General features: G+C 44.7%; 1 protein-coding gene across 1 annotated transcript in view; it reads left to right on the top strand.

The window, feature by feature from the left end:
• The window catches only part of LOC139279635 (spondin-1-like), a 425,839-nt gene that overhangs the window by 6,134 nt on the left and 392,530 nt on the right, over window positions 1-27,175 (top strand). Inside the window, exons 4-5 of the mRNA XM_070898744.1 lie at window positions 8,937-8,993; window positions 14,077-14,225. Of these exons, the coding sequence (XP_070754845.1) occupies window positions 8,937-8,993; window positions 14,077-14,225 (206 nt within the window). The remainder of the gene's footprint in view (window positions 1-8,936; window positions 8,994-14,076; window positions 14,226-27,175) is intronic.

Raw genomic sequence — 27,175 nt, 5'->3', positions numbered from 1 at the left:
GTCGGTGGGGGGGGAAGCGGGAGTCGGGTCGGTGTCGGGTCCTGTCCGGAGGCGGTGGGGGAGGGGGCGGGTGGAAGCGGGAGTCGGGTCGGGTCCGGTCCGGGGGTGGGGGGAAGCGGGTGTTGGGGTCGGGTCCAGTCCAGGGGCGGGGAAGCGGGACTCGGGTCGGTGTCTGGTCCGGTCCGGAGGCGGGGGGCGGGAAGTGGGAGTCGAGTCGGGTCGGAAGGAAGCAGGAGCTGGCTGTGGGAGGAGCCTTATTCACGCAGCCCCAGTGAGGCCATTGGGCCAGGGCTAGGGCCTGCGTGCTTCGGGCCCCTCCCACACAGTTTTGGGCGCCTGGAGCTACTGCACATGCGCGCCCACTGTAGCGCGCATGTGCAGAGGTCCCGGCACTGTTTTCAACGCAGGGACCTGGCTCCGCCCCCTACAGCTCGTGCTGCGCTGCGCCCCCTACAGCTCGTGCTGCGCTGCGCCCAGCTGCAAACGACCTGCAGGGAGCTGGAGAATCTGGAAGTTTTTTTTCGGCGCACTTTGTGGCGCGATAAATGGGCGTCCAGGTCGGGACTGTGCCGTTCTAGGCGCGGCTCGAAACTTGGGCCCAATGTGATTTAGTGATGATAGTTGAGGCTGTGAGGCCCAAGGTGCGACCTATCAATTCCAAGGATAGGAGGAGTATGTGTGCATACTGGGCCCATGCAGCGGAGCTTGGTCTCCAGTCATCTTGGTCAACCCTTACCACTAGACAAAGACCTAGCTCTGTCAAACCCATGTGGTGGCTGGTGTGCAACGGCCACCCCACCTTAAAAGAATTCATGCACAGGAATCTTCCACCCTTCAAGACGTAGTTCTGGACCATCAATGTCAGGTCCCTCATGGAAACACCTGTGAACTCATCTTTTTTTGATGTGGAAGCGGGTCATCCTCGACATGAGGGACTGCCTAATACTATACTACTAGTTGAGGGATAAATATTGGCTCCAGGACACTGGGGATAACTCCCCTGTTGCTCAACAAAATAGTGCCATGGGATCTTTTACACACACCTGAGAGGGCAGACTCAGTTTAGAATCATAGAAAAATTATGACACAGAAGGAGACCATTTGACCCATTGTGTCCATGGTGGTCGAAAAAGAGCTACCCAGCCTAATCCCACCTTTCAGCACTAGGTCTGTAGCCTTGTAGATTACAGCTCTTTAAGACCATAGGAAATAGGAGCAAGCCATTCGGCTCTTCGAGCCTGCTCCGCCATTCTATGAAATCATGGTTGATCTGATCTTGGGCTCACCTCCGCTCCCCATAACCATTCAATGCCTTATCGATCAAAAATCTGTTTATCTCCGCCTTGAATATATTCAATGACCCAGCCTCCACAGCTCTCTGGGGCAGAGAATTCCACAGATTTATGATCCTCAGAGAAGAAATTCCTCCTCATCTCGGTTCTAAATGGGCAACCCCTCATTCTTAAACTATGTCCCCTAGTTCCAGATTCCCCACGATTGGAAACATCCTTGCATCTATCTTGTCGTTCTAAACTCCAATGAACATAGGCCCAAGCTACTCAACCTTTCTTCATCATCTCCGGAATCAACCGAGTGAGCCTTCTCTGAACTGCCTCCATTGGAAGTATATCCTTTCTTAAATACGGAGACCAAAATTGGTCGCAGTACTCCAGATATGCCCTCACCAATACCCTGTCCAGTTGTAGCAGGACTTCCCTGCTTTTATACTCCATCCCCCTTGCAACAAAGGCAAACATTCCATTTGCCTTCCTGATCACTTGCTGTACCTGAATACTAACTTTTTGTGTTTCATGCACAAGGACCCCCAGGTTCCTCTATACTGCAACTTTTTGTAATTTCTCTCCATTTAAATAAATAATTTACTTTTCTATTTTTCCTGCCAAAGTGGATAATCTTACACTTTCCCACGTTATACTTCATCTGCCAAATGTTTTCCTACTCACTTAGCCTGTCTATATCCCTTTGCAGATTCTTTGTGTCCTCTTCACAATTTGCTTTCCCACCCATCTTTTATCATCAGCAAACTTGCCTACATTACACTCGGTCCCTTCATCCAAGTCATTAATATAGCTTGTATTTTGGGGGCAAAAACACAAAGGCAGAATATTATCTGAATGGCGGCAGACTAGGAAAAGGGAAGGTGCAATGAGACCTGGGTGTCATGGTTCATCAATCACTGAAAGTGGGCACGCAGGTACAGCAGGCGGTAAAGAAGGCAAATGGTATGTTGGCCTTCAGAGCTAGGGGATTTGAATATAGAAGCAGGGAGGTCTTACTGCAGTTGTACAGAGCCTTAGTGAGGCCTCACCTGGAATATTGTGTTCAGTTTTGGTCTCTGAGTCTGAGGAAGGATGTTCTTGCTATTGAGGGAGTGCAGCGAAGGTTCACCAGACTGATTTCAGGGATGGCTGGCTGTCATATGAGGAGAGACTGGATCAACTGGGCCTTTATTCACTGGAGTTTAAAAGGATGAGAGGGGATCTCATAGAAACATATAAGATTCTGACAGGCCTGGACAGGTTAGATGCGGGAAGAATGTTCCCAATGTTGAAGTCTAGAACCAGGGGACATAATCTTAGGATAAGGGGTAGGCCATTTAGGACTGAGATGAGGAGAAACTTCTTCACTCAGAGAGTTGTTAACCTGTGGAATTCCCTGCCGCAGAGAGTTGTTGATGCCAGTTCATTGGATATATTCAAGAGGGAGTTAGATATGGCTCTTACGGTTAAGGGGATCAAGGGGTATGGAGAGAAAGCAGGAAAGGGGTACTGAAGGAATGATCAGCCATGATCTTATTGAATGGCGGTGCAGGCTCGAAGGGCCGAATGGCCTACTCCTGCACCTATTATCTATGTTTCTATGTAAGTGCACATCCAAGTATTTTTTAAATGTGGTTAGGGTTTCTGCCTCTACCACCCTTTCAGGCAGTGAGTTCCAGAACTCCACCATCCTCTGGGTGAACATTCTTTTCCTCATCTCTCCATGTTAAATTCTCATCTGAAAGACATAAGAACACAAGAACATAAGAAATAGGAGCAGGAATTGGCCATACGGCCTCTTGAGTCTGCTCCACCATTTAATACGATCATGGCTGATCCGATCATGGACTCAGGGGTCCAATTCACTGCCTGCTCCCCATAACCTCTTATTTGCTTATCATTTAAGAAACTATCTCTGTCTTAAATTTATTCAATGACCTAGCTTCCACAGCTGTCTGAGGCAGCAAATTCCACAGACTTACAACCCTCAGAGAAGAAATTGCTCCTCATCTCAATTTTAAATGGGCGTCCCCTTATTCTAAGATCATGCCACCTAGGTCTAGTCTCCCCTATCAGTAGAAACATCCTCTCTGCACCCACCTTGTCGAGCCCCCTCATAATCTTATACTTTTCGATAAGATCACCTCTCAATCTTCTGAATTCCAAAAAGAAGTCACCTCTGACAGTGGAGCACTCACTCACCACTATACTGGAGTGGCAGCCTAGATTTTTGTGCTCAAGTCCCTGGAGTGGAACTTGAACCCACAACCTTCTGACTCAGCCGAGAGTGCTACCCACTGAGCCACGGCTGACACACTGAAACGAAATGCGATAAATCACACAAATTTGAACAACAAAAAATTGTGAATAATTAGTTTCTGTTGCGTGGGTTCTTTAACATATTTCTTAAGATGGATTATCCTCTAAATTTGTGTATGCTTTCAATCATTTTTATAAAATATAATTGATGGTGTTTTGCATCTAATACATGCACACCATTGCCCTAAAGCAGACTTGTAAGCTGTGCCTGTTTGTCTTGCAGGTGACAGGAATATTTCCAACAATTGCTGAGAAAACAATTTTTCGCTGCTGCTAACCCTTACTTCTTTCCTATGCCTTCGGTTTCTCTCTGATTCTGCTCCGCTCCTCTCCCTCCAATCCTGCTGGAACTCCCAGATGTTGCACGTCCCTCCGATACCTTACCCGAGTGACCTGTTGGGACAGGGTGCGACCCGTTTTTCCACCGCCCCCTCTCGCACCCGAAATACGTCAGGCGCTTGGCTTCCTCCATTATTGCAGGTCAGGGGTCGCCAACACCTGGTTGGCCATTTTCCTGGAGGTGTCATCACGTGACTTCCTGCCTCCATCTGCTATTGATACCCGCCCCCCCCCCTCTCACTTGTCCATCCTCGCAGTGCCCATCCTTCCCGGGCCAATTGGAAAAAGAAAAAAATATTGCATTTATAAAGTGCCTTTCGCGACCACCGAACATCTCAATGCGTTTTACAGCCAATTAAGTACTTTTGGAGTGTAATCACGGTTGTAATATGGGAAAAACGGCAGCCAAATTGCACACCGCAAGCTCCCACAAACAGCAATGTTGTGATGATCAGATAATCTGGGTTTTTTTGTTGTGTTGATTGAGGGTAAATATTGGCCCCAGGACATTGGGGAGAACTCCCCTGCTCTTCTCTGAAATAGTGCCATGGGATCTTTTACATCAACTTGAGAGAGCAGACGGGGCCTCGGTGTAACGTCTCATCCCAAAAGCAGATTACTTTTCATTGCTCGATTGGATGAATCTTGAGTATCATTCGAAAAGCTTTGTGCAATATTTTTATAACCAATAAACACAAGTTTTAAAAGAAAAGTTACAAACACCACCCCCACCCCGCACCCCCAAATTTTTTTAGTTTTTTCTTAGGTTTCGCTTGTAACAGTGTCCTGGGGCTTAGTCTTGATTCCTGGGGACTTCCGTGCAATCCTGGAGGGTTGGCCACCGAGGTGGAGGTGGAGGTGGAGGTGGAGGTAAAGGCCCACGCTGCAATTAGTTCGCCGCGCATGCCCTGCTGTGATTGGCCAGAAACTAGGGCAAAGGGAGCTTGCACAAATAGCAGTTTGCTGAACCCCTATAGGCCCTATGCTCACAAGGGTGGCTCCCTGTAATTTGGTTTGAGAGCCTGAGATGGCACTGAAGCAGATATATTTGAGATTAAGTAGACTAGGCCTGTATTCTCTAGCGTTTAGAAGAATGAGAGGTGATCTCATTGAGACATACAACATTCTTACAGAGTAGGTGCAGGGAGGATGTTTCCCCTGACTGGGGAGTCAAGAGCCAGGGGTCACAGTCTCAGAATAAGGGGTTGGCCATTTAGGACTGAGATGAGGAGAAGCTTTTTCATTCAGAGGGTTGTGAATTTTTGGAATTCTCTACCCCAGAGGGCTGTGGGGGCTCATATTCAAGTTAGAGATTGATAGAGTTTTGGATATTAAGTGAATCAAGGTAAATGGGGATCGTGCAGGAAAGTGGATTTGAGGGTGAAGATCAGTCATGATCTTATTGGCTCGAGGGGCCATATGGACACCTCCTGCTCCTAATTCTTATGTTCCCTGGGTGTGCCCTTACCTGCCTCTAGGACTGCCCAGCCTACATCCAATGCCACCAAACGCCTTTCCGTCTCATGCCCATCCACTATTTCCTTCTTTCTTGATGTTCCAATGGCTCTTTACATGCTGTTGGTGTCTGAAATCCTGTCCCCGCGAGCTTGGTGTACTCCCAGTACCACACGTGCATGGACCAAGATGTTAATATTAAAAAAAGCTGACTGTGGACTGCAGGGATCTGCTCACGCACACACAGGGCTCGTGCTTGGGGAGCAGCTATTCCGGCAACGTTCAAGATGAAGGCTCACCTCCACCTTCTCTAGGGCCAATAGGGATGGCCAGTTAATTGCCAGCCTTGCCAGCAATGCCCGCACCAATGTGTTTGACCCTCAACTGCCCAATAATGAACAGAGTAAAATTGTGCAAATTTGGCAGCTGTTCGATTATGAAAGGCTTCACCTTTTCTTTATTATGGGGGTCATTGGCAATGCTTCACTTCTCTCCCATTCTTGGTTACCCTGAGAAGGTAGTGATGGATGATCTTGAACCGCTGATCATGGTTTGATGTAATTGAGTGGTTTGCTAGGCCACTTCAGAAGGCAGCTGAGAATCAACTGCGCTGGTGTGGGTCTGGAGTCACGTGGAGTACTCGGACTGTGTAAGGACGGCAGGTCTCCTTCCCTAACAGGCATTAGTGGACCAGTTGAGGTTTTTTACGACAATCCATCAGCTTTCATGGTCACTTTTACTGATGTCTGCTCATTTCCAGATTTTCTTTTTTAATAACTGAATTCAAATTCTCAAAACGGCGTGTTGGGATTTGGCTTTTAGATTCAATGGTCCAATAACATAACCACCACACCCCTCTACTTTTTCTTGCTCCTGTAGATCCATACTTTGAGCGAAGTACTTTGAATACTTTACAGACTTCAATGTCAAACTGAGAAACTGCATCGCACCAAATAGTCAGATTCCATCAATGAGGGCAAAGTGCTGACAACGTGATTTTGGATCAATGCTGATCTGATTACCGTTAAAAATGTTCGGAGTGTGTATTATTGGATTGGAAGGGCTGAAATTAGTGTTTGCAAAAGGCTTTGATTTTTCCTTTTGAAACAGGGAAAGAAAGACAGACTTGCATTTGTATAGCGCCTTGCATGACCTCAGGACATCCCATAGCGCTTTACAGTCACAGAAGCAATTTAAGGAGTGTAGTCACTTGTGATGTAGGAAACGCAGCAGTCAATTTGCACACAGCAAGCTCCCACAAACAGCAATGAGTTAATGTTTAAATAATCTGTTTTAGTGATGTTGATTGATAAATATTGGCAAGGACACCGGGTATAACTCCAACATTCTATAGACTCTGGATCAGTTCCTATGGACTGGAGGGTAGCTAATGTAGCGCCATTTTTTAAAAAAGGAGGGAGAGAGAAACCAGGGAATTATAGACCGGTTAGTCTGACATCGGTAGTGGGGAAAATGTTGGAATCAATTATTAAAGATGTAATAGCAGCGCATTTGGAAAGCAGTGACAGGATCGGTCTAAGTCAGCATGGATTTATGAAAGGGAAATCATGCTTGACAAATCTTCTAGAATTTTTTGAGGATGTAACTAGTAGCGTGGACAAGGGAGAACCAGTGGATATGGTGTATTTGGACTTTCAAAAGGCTTTTGACAAGGTCCCACAAAAGAGATTAGTGCGCAAACTTAAAGCACATGGTATTGGGGGTAATGTATTGACGTGGATAGAGAACTGGTTGGCAGACAGGAAGCAAAGAGGAATAAACGGGTCCTTTTCAGAATGGCAGGCAGTGACTAGTGGGGTACCGCAAGGTTCAGTGCTGGGCCCCCAGTTATTTACAATATACATTAATGATTTTGACAAAGGAATTGAATGTAATATCTCCAAGTTTGCAGATGACACTAAGCTGGGTGGCAGTGAGAGCTATGAGGAGGATGCCAAGAGGCTGCAGTGTGACTTGGACAGGTTAGGTGAGTGGGCAAATGCATGGCAGATGCAGTACAATGTAGATAAATATGAAGTTATCCACTTTGGTGGCAAAAACAGGAAGGCAGAATATTATCTGAATGGTGACAGATTAGGAAAAGGGGAGGTACAACGAGACCTGGGTGTCATGGTACATCAGTCATTGAAAGTTGGCATGCAGGTACAGCAGGCGGTGAAGAAGGCAATTGGCATGTTGGCCTTCACAGGGAGAGGATTTGAGTATAGGAGCAGGAAGGTCTTACTACAGTTGTACAGGGCCTTGGTGAGGCCACACCTTGAATATTGTGTACAGTTTTGGTCTTCTAATCTGAGGAAGGACATTCTTGCTATTGAAGGAGTGCAGTGAAGGTTCACCAGACTGATTCCCGGGATGGCAGGACTGACATATGAAGAAAGACTGGATTGGCTTGTATTCACTGGAATTTAGAAGAAAGAGAGGGGATCTCATAGAAACCTATAAAATTCTGACGGGACTGGACAGGTTAGATGCGGGAAGAATGTTCCCGATGTTGGGGAAGTCCAGAACCCAGAACCAGGGGACACAATCTTAGGATAAGGGGTAGGCCATTTAGCACCGAGATGAGGAGAAACTTCTTCACTCAGAGAGTTGTTAACCTGTGGAATTCCCTGCCACAGAGAGTTGTTGATGTCAGTTCATTGGATATATACAAGAGGGAGTTAGATATGGCCCTTACGGCTAAGGGGATCAAGGGGTATGGAGAGAAAGCAGGAATGGAGTACTGAGGGAATGATCAGCCATGATCATATTGAATGGTGGTGCAGGCTCGAAGGGCCGAATGGCCTGCTCCTGCACCTATTTTCTACGTTTCTATGTTTCCCTACTCTTCTTCAAAATAGTACCATGGGATCTTTTACGTACACCTGAGAGAGCAGAAGGGACTTTCGGACCCGAGCATTTAAACTCCTTTTACACTTCTCATGCTTCTTTTCTCTTTCCCTCAATGATCAATATCTAATGTGTTGTAAAATTGTTGTGAAGCACCTTGGGACATTTTAATACGTTAAAAGCACTATATAAATAAAAGTTGTTATTATTTGGTTTAATGTCTCATTCAAAAGACGGCACCTCTGACAGTACAGCGCTCCCTCAGCACTACACTGCCTAGACTTTGTGAAATGATCTACAAGGCTGTTGATATTTGAGAATGATACGGTTAATGTGCTTGTTTGACATTCCACTGTCGACTACCTTAACACAGCAAGGAATAGCATTGGAACATGTTAAATGTCGGCTAATATTGCCAGGAGTGATTCCTGGATTATGTGAGCTCAGTGCTTTTTTAATGAACTAATCTCCATCAAATCGAAAACAACGAATGTGCAAGCAGTTGTCAGCTGTGGCTCAGTGGGTAGCACACTTGTCTTGGAGTCCAGACATTGAGTTCAAGTCCCACTCCAAATACTTGAGCACAAAAATCTAGGCTGACATACTCAGTGCAGTGTTGAGGGAGCGCTGCACTGTCAGAGGTGCTGACTTTCGGATGAGATGTTAATCCAAGGCCCCCGACTGTTCTCTTAGGTGGACGTAAAAGATCCTATGGCACTCGATTGAAGAAGAGCAGAGGCATTATCCCTGGTATCCTGGCTGATATTTATCCCTCAATCAACATAACAATAAAACAATATCTGGTCCTTGTCACATTGCTGTTTGTGGGAGCTTGGCTGTCGTGTTTCCTACATTACAACAGCGACTACACGTCATTGGCTGGAAAGATCTTTGGGATGTTGTGAAATGGGCACTATAAATGCAAGTGTTACTTCTTTGTTCAAAGTCAGGAGAAATTGAAATGTACATCTTTTGATGTACAAAGCCCAACAATTTGGAGAGACCCCCGCCTCCGTACTCTCCACTTTGGCCTGTCTTTTTCTTTCTGGTGCTGACTGAGCTGACAGACCAATCCAACATCTGTTCTGTAGTGTCATGGTTATATTGCTGGACTTGGTATCCAGAGGCCTAGATTAATATTCCTAGAACAATGCGAGTTCAAATCCCATCACAGCAGTTTGAGAATTTGAATTCAGTTTTTTAAAGCTGTAAATAAAAAGCCAGTGTCAGTAAATGTGACTGTGAAGGGCTGTCAGTCTGTTATTAAATACCCATCTGGTTCAATAATGTCCCTTCAGGGTAGGAAACCTGCCGTCCTTACCCTGTCTGGGTCTATGTGACTCCAGTTCCACATCATAGAAATTTACAGCACGGAAGGAGGCCATTTCTGCCCCTCGTGTCCGCGCTGGCCAAAAAAGAGCTATCCAGCCTAATCCCACTTTCCAGCTCTTGGTTCATAACCTTGTAGTTTACGGCACTTCAAGTGCACATCCAAGTACTTTTTAAATGTGGTGAGGGTTTCTGATTCTACCACCCTTTCAGGCAGTGAGTTCCAGACCACCACCACCCTCTGGGTGAAGAAATTTCCCCTCAAATAACCCCAAATCGCCTACCAATTACTTTAAATCTATGCCCCCTGGTTGTTGACCCCCTTTGCTAAGAGAAATAGGTCCTTTATATCCACTCTATATAGCCCCTTCATAATTTTATACACCTCAATCAGGTCTCCCCTCAGCCTCCTCTGTTCCAAAGAAAACAAACCCAGCCTATCCAATCTGTCCATCTACCCTCATTGCTAAAAGTCACCAGTCCAGGCAACATCCTCATAAATTTCTGTACCCTCTCTAGTGCGATCAATGTGGTTGACTTATAACTGCCCTCTGAAATGATGTAGCAAGCCACTCAGTTGTAGCAAACCACTAAGAAGAAGAAGGCTGGTGCAAGGGCATGCAACTGCTCATCAATCTGGAGGTCCTGTGCAGGCCGCTCACAGGAAGTTGCCGCTGGAAGACGCTGTATAAAACACTGGCTAGGCCACAGCTGGAGTACTGTGTGCAGTTCTGGTCATCACATTACAGGGAAGATGCGATTGCACTGGAAAGGGTACAGAGGAGATTTACAAAGATGTTGCCTGGACTGGAGAATTGTGGCTATGAGGAAAGATTGGATAGGCTGGGGTTGTTTTCTTTGGAATACAGGAGGCTGAGGGGAGACCTGATTGAGGTGTATAAAATTGAGGGGCCTGGATAGAGTGGATAGAAAGGACCTATTTCCCTTAGCAGAGGGGTCAATAGTCAGGGGACATAGATTTAAACTAAATGTTAGAAGGACTAGAGGGGAGATAAGGAAACATTTCTTCATCCAGAGGGTGGTGGGGGTCTGGAACTCATTGACTGAAAGGGTGGTAAAGGCAGAAACTCTCACCACATTTAAATAGTACTTGGATGTGTACTTAAAGAGCCGTAACCTACAGGTCTAAGGACTTAGTGCCGGAAGGTGGGATTAGGCTGGGTAGATCTTTTACGATCGGCACGGACACGATGGGCCGAACAGCCTCCTTCTCTGTCATAATTTTTCTACGATTCTATGAAATCCACCAAGGAATTCTGGACTGTGGACAGTGTCCTTGGTATCGCAGGGAATGTATAAGAGGTAGAATTAGTACATTTTTTTCTTTCAAATTAACGATAACTAACTAAAACCAGCTTTGTGACACAGTGGCTTTCTCATGTGCCTAGGTTGCATAGTTAGTAATGAAATAGTCATGACATTTCACACAATGATCTGTAAAGTCGATGCTATGATGGGCGTAATAACACTGCTTTCACCTCTGATCCAACGTTCAGAATCCGGTCGGGGCCGATTGGATGAACGGTGTCTTTCTATGTGGCCGGTAAATCTGGAGCAAAAAAGAAAAAGGACTTGGATTGTCTTGACCCCGTTGCTGGTGGGCATCAATCCACCGCGGAAAATTCTCACACTGAGCTAGACGAACGTGCATTAAAACCCCAACCTTCCCCTCTTCAAAAAAATAAACTGCTTTATCAAGGATCAGATGCGAGTCTCCCTGTAGCAGCACATCTGTTTCTCATTGTTTCACCCAGAGGTTGCAGCACAGGCAGTCATTTAATCTCCAGGCGTTAATTATATGCATGCTGATTTCGTAGCTGGGCTGCTTGAGGGGTTCTTCAATTCGAAAGAAAAATGAAACTTTGTCCTTGTTACCTAGGCTTGTGACTCGTTACATAGAATTACATCGAATGTACAGCACAGAAACAGGCCATTCAGTCCAACTGGTCCGTGCCAGTATATGCTCCACACGAGCCGCCTCCCGCCCCTCTTCATCCCACTCTATCAGTACAACAACAACAATCTGTATTTAAATAGCGCCTTTAATGTAGTGAAACATCCCAAGGCGCATCACAGGAGTACTATGAGGCAAAAAAATTTGACACCGAGCCACATAAAGAGAAATTAGCGCAGGTGACCAAAAGCTTGGTTGAAGAGATAGGCTTTAAGGAACATCTTAAAGGAGGAGGAGAGAGAGGTGGCGAGGTTTAGGAAGGGAATTCCAGAGTTTAGGGCCTAGCTAACAGAAGGCATGGCCACCAATGGTTGAGCGATTAGAATCAGGGATGCTAGGAGCGCAGACATCTCGGGGGGGGGGGGGGGGGTGGAGGGAGAGATGGCGATTTGTGGGGCTGGAGAAGATTAGAGATAGGAAGGGGCGAGTCCATGGAGGGATTTGTAAATCAGGATGTGAATTTTTAAATCGAGGCGTTGCTTAACTGTGAGCCAATGCAGGTCAGCGAGCACAGTGTTGATAGGTGAACGGGTCTTGGTGCGAATTAGGACACGGGCAGCCGAGTTTTGGAAGACCTCTAGTTTACATAGGGCAGAATGTGGGAGGCCAGCTTTGAGTGCATTGGAATAGTCAAGTCTGGAGGTAATAAAGGCATGGATGAGGGCTTCAGCAGCAGATGAGCTGAGGAAGGGCGGAGACGGGCAATGTTACGGAGGTGAAAATAGGCGGTCTTCGTTATGCTGTGGATATGTAGTCTCAACATTTCAGGGTTTTCTTTTCCTTTCTCCCTCGTGTTTATCCAGCTTCCCCTTAAATGCCTATATGCTATTCACCTCAACCCTCCGCTGTGGCAGCGAGTTCAACATTCTCATCACTTTCTGGGTAAAGAGGTTTCTCCTGAATTTTCTATTGCATTTATTAGTGATTATCTTATATTTATGGCCCCCTATGCTGGTCTCCCCCACAAGTGGAAACATCTCTGTCTACCCTATCAAACCCTTTCATAACCTTAAAGAACTCTTTCAGGTCACCCCTCAGTCTTTGCTTTGCTCGAGAAATGAACGCCAGCCTGTTGAACCTTTCCAGATAGTTATAACCTCTTAATTCTGGTACAAACAATGACGGACTGGTAAAGACCTTTTGGTCCATTTAGCCTTTCCCACAGAATTGGGGTGGAATAAAACATTGCAATATGTATGCTCCCTACTCCACCTGATCTCCTGGGAAAGGCGAAAAAGCAGATTAAAAATCTAGGCCAGTTATCATCCCTGTACATTTTTATTGCACCTTCTCCAGTGCCTCCATATACTTTTTTCAACATGGAGACCATTGGTCACTGAGCGACAAAGAGTTATTAATGCCATTTATTCTTTTGTCTTTCTCATCTTCAGCAGAGTAGCTTGTGTGATGTGTGCACCTGTGAGTATGCTCACAGGTTTGTTGAGCTGTTGAGTGTCCCTGGAGATGGAGCACGTGGTGTCCATCGGTATGCTGGTGACCTTCCGCGAGAGATGGGCGCCGAAGGGACTGGAGTGCATCATAACCCCCTGCAACCAAATTTTAATTTGATTTTATATGTTTTAAAGTTTAATTGGTTTGTGTCGGGTTTTAGTGTCGCCCCCTCCCGCCCCCACCACCAACCTTTTTAGCCAGGGGGCACTTGTATGCTTTGTGCTTTTAGTGCCCCCAAAAATAACCCCAAAACAAAAAAACAAAAAAAAAAAAAAAAACAAACAAAAAAAAAGGGCATTTGAAAAGTGTTTGGAGTGTTTTCTCCCCCCCCCCCCTTTAATCAGGGGGCACTTGATTTAATTTATTTTTTTGTTTACAACCAAAAAGAGTTGTTGAGCTGTTGAGTTGTGAGTGGCTTAGCCAGTCACGTGATGTTCACAAGACTCTATAAAACCCCAGCCAGTTGGGTTCGGGGGATCCACGATGAGGCAGGTGATTGTGAGCCTGGTGGATGAACTGGTAATGTGTAGTGTGATTGTTAAACCTTTTACTAATAAACCAACAAGTTCTTAATAGCAACGTGTTGCTATGAATCCTTAAGCAAAGAACCCATGAAGCAAACACATTACAGCTTGGGCTGGACATTTAGGTCTGAGATGAGGAGGAATTTCTTCACTCGTACGGTGGTGAATTTTTGGAATTCTCTACCCCAGAGGGCTGTGGATGCTCAGTCATTGAGGATATCCAAGGCTGAGATCGATAGATTTTTGGACTCGAGGGGAATCAAGGGATATGGAGATCGGGCGGGAAAGTGGAGTTGAGGTCGATGATCAGCCATGATCTTATTTAATGGTGGAGTAGGCTCAAGGGGCCGTATGACCTAGTCATGATTTAATTATTATCTGCTCCACATAACCGTCTATGATTTTCTGCCTCAGAGATTATTTTGTCTTTGTCTTTAACATTTCGTTCGGGAGATCTGATATATTAGAATGACTTCGTTCATAAGGTCTGATTTACAACTGCACTGGAAGGTTGAATATATTCTTTCCTCTCTCTTGTTTTTTGCACTATAAGAATTTGCAACTCACTGGTCTGCCATCATCGGAGCGTCTCACTCCAAGTCCTACAGGCTCTGGGAGTACGGGGGATTTGCCAGTGATGGAGTACAACAGGTCGCTGAGTGGGGCTCCCCAGTGAAGATGGAAGAAGAAATCCGGCAGAAGGTAAGTCAGAACCGTGGTGGGGGACGGTGCCAGACTTGCTTGCATTGGAGACCCTAACAGTACATCCCCCGCTGGATGGCTCGGTTGGTGGAAAAATAACGTTGGGTGCAGCCGCCCCCGGTTTAGCAGCTGACTTTATTACTGCGCCCAGTCGTTAGCTTTGGTGGCGAACCCGTATTGTACTTGCACATTGCACAATGGAATACTAGAGGGCCCCCCTGATGGGAGTAAGCAAGTCGTGCTGCTATTGCACACCCAGGGTCTGCTCTTATTCTTTGTTGTATCTCAAGAGATGTCCAGAGGTTCTGAAGTAAAAGTGGCCTTGAGATGACCACAACAACCTGAGTATTGAGCGGCAATACCGTGAAGGCTTATCATTCCAGCTGTGCATGTTAGAAACACGAACTTCAAGATGAAACATTAATTTTGCCTCTTATTTCCATGGAAATAATAATGTTATCATTTAATTTTCACCGTTCTTTCCTGGTGGTGTGGGTGGTGGGGTGAGGGAATATTTTTAATTCTAGTTCTTTCAGAAAGAGAACACTGAACTTTTCAATCTCCGGATTTGTAATGCAATGCAGGAATGGAGAGACCGTAAGATTAGCAGCAAAACTGATTGAATTCTGAGCACAATTGGAATGGTGACATAGCCTACCCTCACTAATTGCCTTATAACGTCAGTCGCTACAGCGAACTCTGCATGCAAAGAGACCTTGGAGTGCTTGTCCACAGATCCCTGAAGGTATCATGACATGTAGAAAAGGTGGTTAAGAAGGCATACAGAATACTTTCCTTTATTAGCCAAGTCATAGAGTACAAGAACTGGAAGGTTATGCTAGAACTGTATGCAACACTAGTTAGGCCACAGCTGGAGTACTGCATGCAGTCCTGGTCACTACATTACAGGAAAGATGTGATTGCACTATAGAGAGTACAGAGGAGATTTACAAGGATGTTGCCTGGATTAGAGAATTTTAGCTATGAGGAGAACTTTTTTCACCCAGAGGGCGGTGGTGGTCTGGAACCCGCTACCTGAAAGGGTGGTAGAGGCAGAAACCCTCACCACATTTAAAAAGTAGTGGATATGCACTTAAAGTACTGTATCCTACAACGCTACGGACCAAGAGCTGGAAAGTGGGATTAGCCTCCGACCGCAGTTTCAGGGCCATTGGGCGAGGATTTCCCTAACCTGTTTTTTTTTGGCGCCCTCACCCAAGCTGCGCCGTTTTTATCCGCCTCCAAGTGCGCCGAAAAAAGACTTCGGTATTCTGGCCGCTCCCCAGCCTCTCTTTGGTCGTGATGCAGCATGGCCCAATGGATTGGGGGTGGAGCCAGGTCCCGGTGCTGAAAACAGTACCAGGACCTCTGCACATGCACGCCCGCTCCAGCCCTGGCCAAATGGGCTCCCTCATCGGCAGCCCGATGCCTTCCCTAAGGTAGGACTTCTATTTTTTATTATTTACTGATTGATTTTGGTGCTTTAGGTGCAGGGTTCCTTCTATTTTTTAATTTTTAATTTATTGATTGCTTATTACTTTGGTCTTGTTGCTTTAGGTGCAGGGTTCCTTCTATTTTATTTGTTAATTAATTGCTTATTACTTTTTGTACTTTGACGCTTAATCGTGCTTTAAATGTAGTTACTTGCACTGATTCCTTAACTGTAGGTAAGGTCTTTCTGTGTGGACAAAAGTTAGTTTAGTACAACTTTTTTCTGGCCAAATTGGCATAAATGGTGTAAGTGGCTGGGAACGCCCCCTTTTGAAAAAAAAACTGACCTAACAAAAAACCTAACTAACTCACTTACACTGGCGCAAATTAAATGGCCATATTTGCAACTAAAAAGATACACCAGAAAAATCAAATTACACCAAAAAAAACGGTGCAACTCATGGGGAAATTTGGGCCATTGTTTCTATGGCAACAGTGAACAGACAAAGCAATCAGCCATTGACATCGCCAGGACTCAGTTCCAGGCCTTGGGATCGCTCAGGTACTCCCGCAGTGCAATGGAAAATTCTGAATAACTTTTCTCACTTCGCCTAAAAAAAACACCTTTGTGTATACTTAGTCACAGGTATACTGATGTTGATTCAAAAATCTACATAAATTTTTGATTTAAGTTAAGACCTGTTTTCCTATAAAAACAAAACTCCTTGCCTGAAGGGGTGGAATCCAATTCAGTAATACCTTGCTAAAGGGAATTGGACAAATACTTGAAGGAGAAGCAGGGCCATGGGGAAAGAGCAGGGGGAAGTGGGACTAATTGGATCGCTCTTTCAAAGAGCCGGCACAGGCACAATGGGCCGAATGGCCTCCTTCTGTGCTGTGTCATTCTATGATTCTGAGTCAGTGATTCTCCTTGATTGTGAATGCGCTTTGGTGGGACACCCTGAGGATGTGAAAGATGTGATATAAATGCAAGTTCCTTTCAAAGTCAACCTACAGAGATTCAGATCTTTTAAGCATTGAAAGTCCTTGTTGTGTGAAGTAACGGGGAATACTGGTTAACTGTGTGGAGCACAGCACAGATTGGTTAGTCCCAAAGTAAAATACTGCGGATGCTGGAAATCTGAAATAAAAACAGAAAACGCTGGAAACATTCAGCAGGTCAGGCAGCATCTGTGGCGAGAGAAACAGCGTTAATGTTTCAGATCGATGGTCCTTCGTCAGAACTGGAAAATGTTAGAGACATAACTGGTTTTAAGCAAGTGCAGAGGCAGGGAAAGGGGGGAGGGGAAACAAAAGGAAGATCTGTGATAGGGTGAAAGGCAAGCGTGATTAAAATACAAAAGGGATGATGGTGAGGGGCAAATGGAGAAGGGTTGTGGAATGTATTTGCTTCATGGGTTCTTTGCTTAAGAATTCATAGCAACACATTGCAATAAAGAACTCGTTGGTTTATTAGAAAAAAGGTTTAACAATCACACTACACATTACCAGTTCATCCACCAGGCTCACAATCACCTGCCTCATCGTTGAACCCCCTGAATCCAACTGGCTGGGGTTTTATTGAGTCTTGTGAACATCGCGTGACTGGCTGAGCTGCTCCCAACTCAACAGCTCCACAACTCTTTTGGGTTGAAGACAATTAAACAAGTAAATCGAGTGCCTCCCGATCGGGGGGACACTCCAGACACTTATCAACTGCACTTTTTAAAAAAAATTATTTTTTGTTTTTTTTTGTATTTTTTGTAGTTTTTTTTGTTTTTTTTTGGGCACTGAAACCATAATTTACAAGTGCCCCCTATAAAAGGGGAGGGGGACACTAAAACCGGCATTAAAACAAATTAAACTTTAAAACATATAAAATCAAATTAAAATTTGGTTGCCGGGCTAACGATGCACTCCGCCACCCACCTCTCGCGGAAGGCCGCGAGCGTACCGGTGGACAACAGCTCCACAAATCTGTGAGCATACTCACAGGTGTATACATTATTGGTTGGATATTTATCGCTTTGTTTATTTCATCCAACTATTTAAAAAGGTGAAATGGAAGTCAGAAGGAACCCGAGTAACCAATGGATCTGGTGGATTTGTAAGAAATTAAAACTAGGCCTTGAATACTCAGAAGATAATTTTTGGCAGACTTTCTGGGATTTATTTGCGATGTAATGAATTGAAATCCTGGGAATATTGAAAGTCAATATCTACAATCTGAGTAGTTTTGCAATTGGAGTCAATTTATAACTAAGGATGATTCTACTCTGAAATCCCAGTTAATCCTCCTACACTTGATTAAACTGAGCTGGAGCGATGCAGATGTGTTCTTGCTTGGGAATCGGTCGAAGTTCAACATGTTGAACTTAAAAACAGCAGGTTTTTTGTTTTGCAAGAACCATACATTTTGAACTTGTAAGACCCAAAAGAGTGATCGAATGGGCCTGGACTTCGGGTGAGAACATACGAAATAGGAGCAGGAGTAGATCATTTGGTCCCTTGAGCTTGCTCCGCCATTCAATAAGATCATGGCTGATCTAATCTTGGCCTCAACTCCACTTCCCTGCCCGCTCCCCATAACTCTTCATTCCCTTATTGTTCAAAAATCGATCTACCTCCATCTTAAATATATTCAATGACCCAGCCTCCACAGCCCTCTGGGATAGAGAATTCCAAAGATTCATGACCATCTAAGAGAAAAAATTCCTCCTCAAGTCCATTTGAAATGGGCGACCCCTTATTCTGAAACTCTGCCCCCTAGTTTTAGATTCCCCCATGAGGGGAAACATCCTCTGCATCTACCCAGTCACGCCCCAAAAGTAGCTTATATGTTTCAAAAGATCACCACTCATTCTTCTAAACTCCAATGAGTATAGGCCCAACCAGCTCAACCTTTTTTCATAAGACAATCACGTCATCCCAGGAATCAACCTAGTGAACCTTCTCTCAACTACCGACAATGCAAATATATCCTTCCTTAAATAAGGAGAACAAAACTGTACGCAGTACTCTAGGTGTGGTCTCACCAACAGTTGTACGTTTATACTCCATCCCCTCTGCAATAAAGGCCAACATTCCATTTGCCTTCCTGATTACTTGCTGTACCTGCCTACTAACTTTTTGTGTTTCACGCACAAGGACCCCCAGATCCCTCTGTACTGCAACACTTTGCAATTTTTCTCCATTTAAATTATAGTTGCTTTTCTATTTTTTTCTGCCAAAGTGACCTCACATTTTCCCACATTATACTCCATCTGCCAAATTTTTGACCACTCACGGCCTGTTTATATCCCTTTGCAGATTTTTTGCGTCCTCCTCACAATTTGCTTTCCCACCCATCTTTGTATCATCAGCAAACTTGGCTACATTACACTCGGTCCCTTCATCCAAGTCATTTAATATAGATTGTAAATAGTTGAGGCCCCTGCACTGATCCCTGCAGCACCCCAGTAGTTACTGTTTGCCAACCGGAAAATGACCTATTTATCCCAACTCTCTGTTTTCTGTTCATTAGTCAATCCTCTATCCATGCTAATATATTACCTCCAAATCCGTGAACGTTTATCTTGTGCAGTAACCTTTTATGTGGCACCTTATCGAATCCCTTCTGGAAATCTAAATACACTACATCCACTGGTTCCCCCTTATCCAACCTGCTCGTTACATCCTCAAAGAACTCCAGCAAATTTGTTAAAAATGATTTCCCTTTCATAAAACCATGCTGACTCTGCTTGATTGAATTATGCTTTTCCAAATGTCCCTCTAATACTTTCTTAATAATGGACTCCATTATTTCCCCAACAACAAATGTTGGGCTAACTGGTGTATAGTTTTGTGCTTTTTGTCTGCCTCCTTTTTTAAATAGGAGGGTTACATTTGCAGTTTTCCAATCCTCTGGGACTGTCCCAGAATCCAGGGAATTTTGATAGATTACATCAATGCATCCACTTTCTCTGCCGCCACTTCTTTTAAGATCCTAGGATGTAAGCCATCAGGTCCAGGGGATTTGTCCGCCTTTAGTCTAATTATTTTACCGAGTACTACTTCATTAGTGATAGTAATTGTGTTAAGTTCCTTCCTCCCTGTAACCGCTGGATTATCCACTATTGGGATTTTTTCGTTTCTTCGACCGTGAAAACTGATACAAAATATTTGTATGCTAACTTTTAGTGTTTCATGTACGAGGACCCAGATCTCTCTGTACTGCAGCATTTGTAATCTCTCTCCATTTAAACAATGTAAGCAGAGTGTCGTGTGTAAAGGCCTGTGATTCTTTTATCCTTTGAGCTGTGCCTTTTGGTGTTCTGGGGAGGCTTTGTGCTTCGAGTAGGTTAGTAGCTTCGATGTTGATTTTGATATGTTAAACATGTGGATATGTTGAACATTTAACCTGGTCGTGGTCTCTAACATCAAGTTCTACTGAATTTCACGTTGAAATGCTCAATTTGTCTGTTAGCCCTTGGCTCAGTCTCTCGTCTGAGTCAGAAGGTTGTGGGTTGAAGTCCCACTCTTGGAACTTGACCACAAAAAACTGGTTTAACACTGAAGGAGTGCTGCACTGTCAGAGGTGCTGCCTTTCAGATCAGACGTTAAACTGAAGCCTCGTCTGCTCTCTCGGGTGGACATAAAAGATCCTATGACACTATTTCAAAGCAGAACGGGAGTTATCCCTGGTGTCCTGGCCAATATTTAGCCCTCAATCAGCATCACAAAAACAGATTATCTAGTCATCATTACATTGCTGTTTGTGGGAGCTTGCTGTGCATGTAATTGGCTGCTGCAATCCTTGCATTACAACAATGACCACATTTCAAAAAAGTACCTCATTGGCTTTAAAGTGCCTTGGAACATCCTGAGGTCATGAAAGAAGCCATAAGAACATAAGAAATAGGAACAGGAGTAGGCCATACGTCCCCTCGAGCCTGCTCCCCCATTCAATACGATCCTGGCTGATCCGATCATGGACTCAGGTCCACTTCCCCGCCCGGCTCCCCATAACCCCTTATCCCATTAGCGTTTAAGAAATGTCTATTTCTGTCTTAAATTTATTCAATGTCCCAGCTTCCACAGATCTCTGAGGCAGTGAATTCCACAGATTTACAACCCTCTGAGAGAAGAAATTCCTCCACATCTCAGTTTTAAATGAGTGGCCCCTTATTCTAAGATCATGCCCTCTAGTTCTAGTCTCCCCTATCAGTGGAAACATCCTCTCTGCATCCATCTTGTCAAGCCCCCTCATAATCTTATACGTCTCGATAAGATCACCTCTCATTCTTCTGAATTCCAATGAGTAGAGGTCCAACCTACTCAACTTTTCCTCATAAGTCAACCCCCTCATCTCCAGAATAAACCGAGTGAACCTTCTCTGAACTGCCTCCAAAGCAAGTATATCCTTTCGTAAATATGGAAATCAAAACTGCACGCAGTATTCCAGGCATCACCAATACCCTGTATAACTGGAGCAAGACTTCCCTGCTTTTATACTCCATCCCCTTTTCAATAAAGGCCAAGATTCCATTGGCCTTCCTGATCACTTGCTGTATCTGCATACTAACCTTTTATGTTTCATGCACAAGTACCCCCAGGTCCCGCTGTACTGCAACATTTTGCAATTTTTCTCCATTTAAATAATAACTTGCTCTTGGATTTTTTTCTGCCAACATTATACTCCATCTGCCAAGTTTTTGCCTTAGCCTGTCTATGTCCTTTTGCAGATTTTTTGTGTCCTCCTCACACATTGCTTTTCCTCTCATCTTTGTATCGTCAGCAAACTTGGCTACGTTACACTCAGTTCCTTCTTCCAAGTCGTAAATATAGATTGTAAATAGTTGGGGTCCCAGCACTGATCCCAGTGGCACACCACTGGTTACTGATTGCCAACTAAAGGAACTATGGTTCAGCAATAGTCTGCCACTCTCATCTCTTCAACAACAACAACTTGATTGAAAGAGCGCCTTTTATACAGTAAAATGTCCCAAGATGCTTCACAGGAGTGATTATCAAACAAAATTCGACACCAAGCCACATGAGATATTAGGATATGTGACCAAAAGCTTGGTCAAACAGGTGAGTTTTAAGGAGCATCTTGGAGGAGGGAGAGATTTAGGGCTAAATTCCCAGCATTAGGGCCCAGGTGGCTAAAGGCACGGCCGCTAATGGTGGGGTAAAGGAACTAAGGGATAGACAAGAGGCCAGAATTGGCGGAACGCAGAGATTTTCAACTCCTAGTCCATCACAGCATGGGCAGCGTGAGACCAGGGGGGAAAATTGCCCCTTTTTGGTGGCCTGTTGTGCTTCCGGGGGGTGCTAACGGGGCACAGAAACATTTTTGCTTGGGGCAGGGGAGTGCTTCCGCCTCCCGTGAAATTGCCCCGGAGGATTGGAAGGTGCTGTCCCGGCAGCGCCGCGCCCTGTGATTAGCGCCCTGGGCCGCCGTGCAACCAGCGATGACATCATCCACGTGTGCGATGACTCTTCACCACCCCATGCCAAACCTTTAATGCCTCGTGGACCGCGATGCTGGCGGACAATCACTCCTGGGGCGCTGTTTAAAGGGGAAGTCTGCAGCGCCATGGGCCGCCATCTTTATTTATCGGACGACGCTTGGTCCGACCACAATGGCCCTAGTGTAGACCGGGCCACCATCGTGCAGCCCAGCACTCTATTTTGGGTGTCTGGCTACCGATCCAGTCTCATGCTGTCCTGGTGGCCCAGTGTCCACCACCAAAGGGCTGTACCATGTGCACAGCGGCCCTCCCCTTTAATCCAAGGGGAGGGGCATTGTAGCATGTCATGGAGCATCTGCGTAGCCTCAGTGCAGAACTCTCACCCCAGGACCGCCCTGGCAAGGAAGCGGAGCGCTGGAGACAGCGAGGGGCGGAATTCCAAATTCCGTGTTGGAGGCAAGACTTTCAGGCCGGGCAATAACATTCCCGGACCCGAAAGGTTAACACCCCCTATCGGGGTGCTGGGCAATTTTGCCCCCCAGGAGGTAAAACAATCAGTTCAATTCATGTCAATGGGGCCGTGTATTGCTGTTTCAATCTACCTAAACGCACGCAGCATTCAAAATAAAGAAAATGAGTTGACAGCACAAATCATTACAAATGGGTATGATTTGGTGGCCATTACAGAAACGTGGTTGCAGGGTGGCCAAGACTGGGAATTAAACATACAGGGGTATGACAATTCAGAAAGATAGACAAGAAGGGAAAGGAGGTGGGGTAGCTCTGTTAATAAAGGATGATATCAGGGCAGTTGTGAGAGCCGATATTGGCTCTAATGAACAAAATGTTGAATCATTGTGGGTGGAGATTAGAGATAGTAAGAGGAAAAAGTCACTGGTGGGCGTAGTTTATAGGCCCCCAAATAATAACTTCATGGTGGGGCGGGCAATAATCAAGGGAATAATGGAGGCATGTGAAAAAGGAATGGCAGTAATCATGGGGGAGTTTAACCTACATATCGATTGGTCAAACCAAATCGCACAGGGTAGCCTTGAGGAGGAATTCATAGAATGCATACGGGATTGTTTCTTGGAACAGTATGTTATAGAACCTACAAGGGAGCAAGCTATCTTAGATCTGGTCCTGTGTAATGAGACAGGAATAATAAACTATCTCCGAGTAAAAGATCCTCTCGGAATGAGTGATCACAGTATGGTTGAATTTGTAATACAGATTGAGGGTGAGGAAGTAGTGTCTCAAACGAGCGTACTATGCTTAAACAAAGGGGACTACAGTGGGATGAGGGCAGAGTTGGCTAAAGTAGACTGGAAACACAGACTAAACGGTGGCACAATTGAGGAACAGTGGAGGACTTTTAAGGAGCTCTTTCATAGTGCTCAACTAAAATATATTCCAGTGAAAAAGAAGGGCGGCAAGAGAAGGGATAACCAGCCGTGGATAACCAAGGAAATAAAGGAGAGTATTAAATTAAAAACCAATGCGTATAAGATGGCCAAGGTTAGTGGGAAACTAGAAGATTGGGAAAATTTTAAACGACAGCAAAGAATGACTAAGAAAAGAAAGATAGATTACGAAAGTAAACTTGCGCAAAACATAAAAACAGATAGTAAAAGCTTTTACCGATATATAAAACGGAAAAGAGTGACTTAAAATAAATGTTGGTCCCTTAGAAGATCAGAAGGGGGATTTAATAATGGGAAATGTGGAAATGGCTGAGACCTTAAACAATTATTTTACTTCTGTCTTCACAGTGGAAGACACAAAAACCATGCCAAAAATTACTGGTCATGGGAATGTGGGAAGGGAGGACCTTGAGATAATCACTATCACTAGCGGGGTAGTGTTGGACAGGCTAATGGGACTCAAGGTAGACAAGTCCCCTGGTCCTGATGAAATGCATCCTAGGGTAATAAAAGAGATGGCGGAAGTTATAGCAGATGCATTCGTTCTAATCTACCAAAATTCTCTGGACTCTGGGGAGGTACCAGCAGATTGGAAAGCAGCTAATGTAACGCCTCTGTTTTAAAAAAAGGGGGCAGACAAAAGGCAGGTAACTATAGGCCGGTTAGTTTAACATCTGTAGTGGGGAAAATGCTTGAAGCTATCATTAAGGAAGAAATAGCGGGACATCTAGATAGGAATAGTGCAATCAAGCAGACGCAACATGGATACATGAAGGCGAAATCATGTTTAACTAATTTACTGGAATTCTTTGAGGATATGGTGGATGGAGGTATACCAATGGATGTGGTGTATTTAGATTTCCAAAAGGCATTCGATAAGGTGCCACACAAAAGGTTACTGCAGAAGATAAAGGTAGGCGGAGTCAGAGGAAATGTGTTAGCATGGATAGAGAATTGGCTGGCGAACAGAAAGCAGAGAGTCGGGATAAATGGGTCCTTTTCGGGTTGGAAATCGGTGGTTAGTGGTGTGCCACAGGGATCGGTGCTGTGACCACAAATGTTTACAATAGACAAAGATGACCTGGAAGAGGGGACAGAGTGTAGTGTAACAAAATTTGCAGATGACACAAAGATTAGTGGGAAAGCGGGTTGTGTGGAGGACACAGAGAGGCTGCAAAGAGATTTAGATAGGTTAAGCGAATGGGCTAAGGTTTGGCAGATGGAATACAAGTCGGAAAATGTGAGGTCATCCACCTTGGAAAAAAAAACAGTAAAAGGGAATATTATTTAAATGGGGAGAAATTACAACATGCTGCGGTGCAGAGGGACCTGGGGGTCCTTGTACATGAATCCCAAAAAGTTAGTTTGCAGGTGCAGCAGGTAATCAGGAAGGCGAATGGAATGTTGGCCTTCATTGCGAGAGGGATGGAGTACAAAAGCAGGGAAGTTCTGCTGCAACTTTATAGGGTATTGGTGAGGCCGCACCTGGAGTAATGCGTGCAGTTTTGGTCACCTTTCTTAAGGAAGGATATACTAGCTTTGGAGGGGGTACAGAGACGATTCACTCGGCTGATTCCGGAGATGAGGGGGTTACCTTATGATGATAGATTGAGTAGACTGGGTCTTTACTCGTTGGAGTTCAGAAGAATGAGGGGTGATCTTATAGAAACATTTAAAATAATGAAAGGGATAGACAAGATAGAGGCAGATAAGTTGTTTCCACTGGTCGGGGAGACTCGAACTGGGGGGCACAGCCTCAAAATCCGGGGGAGCCAATTTAAAACCGAGATGAGAAGGAATTTCTTCTCCCAGAGGGTTGTGAATCTGTGGAATTCTCTGCCCAAGGAAGCAGTTGAGGCTAGCTCATTGAATGTATTCAAATCACAGATAGATAGATTTTTAACCAATAAGGGAATTAAGAGTTATGGGGAGTGGGCGGGTAAGTGGAGCTGAGTCCACGGCCAGATCAGCCATGATCTTGTTGAATGGCGGAGCAGGCTCGATGGGCTAGATGGCCTACTCCTGTTCCTAATTCTTATGTTCTTATGTTCTTATGTAATTTGGAGAGCCTAGTGTACCAGGAAATGTCTGAATACTATGCCACTCCTGCAGTGGGAAATTTATCAACACATATCCGAGAGCAACGTCATTCCCTCAACTTCAGATATTCGGCTGAGAGATTTGTTTGGGTGTGACCAATGAGCGCCGGTTCTCTACCCCAGAGGGCTCGGTCATTCACTATATTGAAGGCTCAGATCGATAGATTTTTGGATTCATGGAGAATCAAGGGATATGAGGATTGGGCGGGAAAGTGGAGTTGAGGTCGAAGATCAGCCACAATCTTATTGAATGGCGGAGTATGGCCTACTCCTGCTTATAAGAACATAAGAACTTAAGACTTAGGAGCAGGAGTAGGCTATTTGACCCCTCGAGCCTGCTCCGCCATTTAATGAGATCATGGCTGATCTTCTACATCACTTTCTTGCACTGTTCCCATATCCCTTGATTCCCTTAATATCCAAAAATCTATTGATCTCTTTCTTGAATATGCTCATAGACTGAGCCTCCAGAGCCCTCTGATGTGGAGAATTCCAAAGATTCACCACCCTCTGAGTGAAGAGATATCTCCTCATCTCGGTCTTAAATGGCCGACCACTTATTCCGAGACTGTGACCCCGGGTTCTAGACTTCCCAGCCAGGCAAAACTTCCTCCTTGCATTTACCTTGCCAAACCCTGTTTTAAAAAAAAAAATTGGTTATGTTGCAATGAGATCACCTCTCATTCTTCTGGACTCTAGAGAATATAAGCCTAGTCTCCTCAATTTCTCCTCTCTCCCATGCTCCTAATTCTTATGTCCTTATGTAATGGCCGTTGGATTTTGCCAGTCTTTAATTTACTAAATTCTGTCTCAAACTCTTCCAGGGCCTGATTCACCTGATCATACATAGACCATTTGTTTAAAATTGTTGATGGCTAAATAAAAGATTGCGTAGGTTTGCGAAACTACTTCATGCATTAAACTCAACCCGTGATTGTTGTTTAGCCGATATTGATCTGAGTGAAACATTTGTAAAAATATGCTAACTTCATGTAAAAATCTATCCACTAAACGTCTCGCGACTAAAGCGTGTATTGAACATCCCATCTATCATAAAATTCAGACTTTCTGAGATAATCAGGGTTATATCGACTGGCTCAGTCTCGTATATAATGTTTCAAACAGCCCATCTATCTTTGAAGGTGACAGGACAGGTTGAGAAAGCTGTTAAAAAAGCATATGGGATCCTTGGCTAATAGAGAAATAGAGAACAAAAGCAAGGAAGTTTTGCTATACCTTTATAAAATACTGGTTAGGCTTCAGTTGGAGTTTTGTGTTCAATTCTGGGTACCGCACTTTAGGAAAAGTGAAAGCCTTGGAAAGGGTGCAGAGGTGATTTATTAGAATGGTACCAGGAATGAGGACCTTCAGTTATGTGGAGGGACTGGGGCAGAGAAGGTTAAGATACCAGTTGATGGTATAAAAGAAAAGTCTTTATGTGTCAGCTGTGTCATACACAAGTTAGCTGCTGCATTTCCTACATTACAACAGTGACTACACTTCAAAAGTATTCCATTGGTGTAAAGCACTTTGAGACGTCC

This window comes from Pristiophorus japonicus, chromosome 14 (assembly GCF_044704955.1).
Source record: "Pristiophorus japonicus isolate sPriJap1 chromosome 14, sPriJap1.hap1, whole genome shotgun sequence".
NCBI classification, from domain to species: Eukaryota; Metazoa; Chordata; class Chondrichthyes; family Pristiophoridae; genus Pristiophorus; species Pristiophorus japonicus.
The sequence above is the reverse complement of the archived record's forward strand: the minus strand, read 5'-3'. Positions and strand labels throughout refer to the sequence as shown.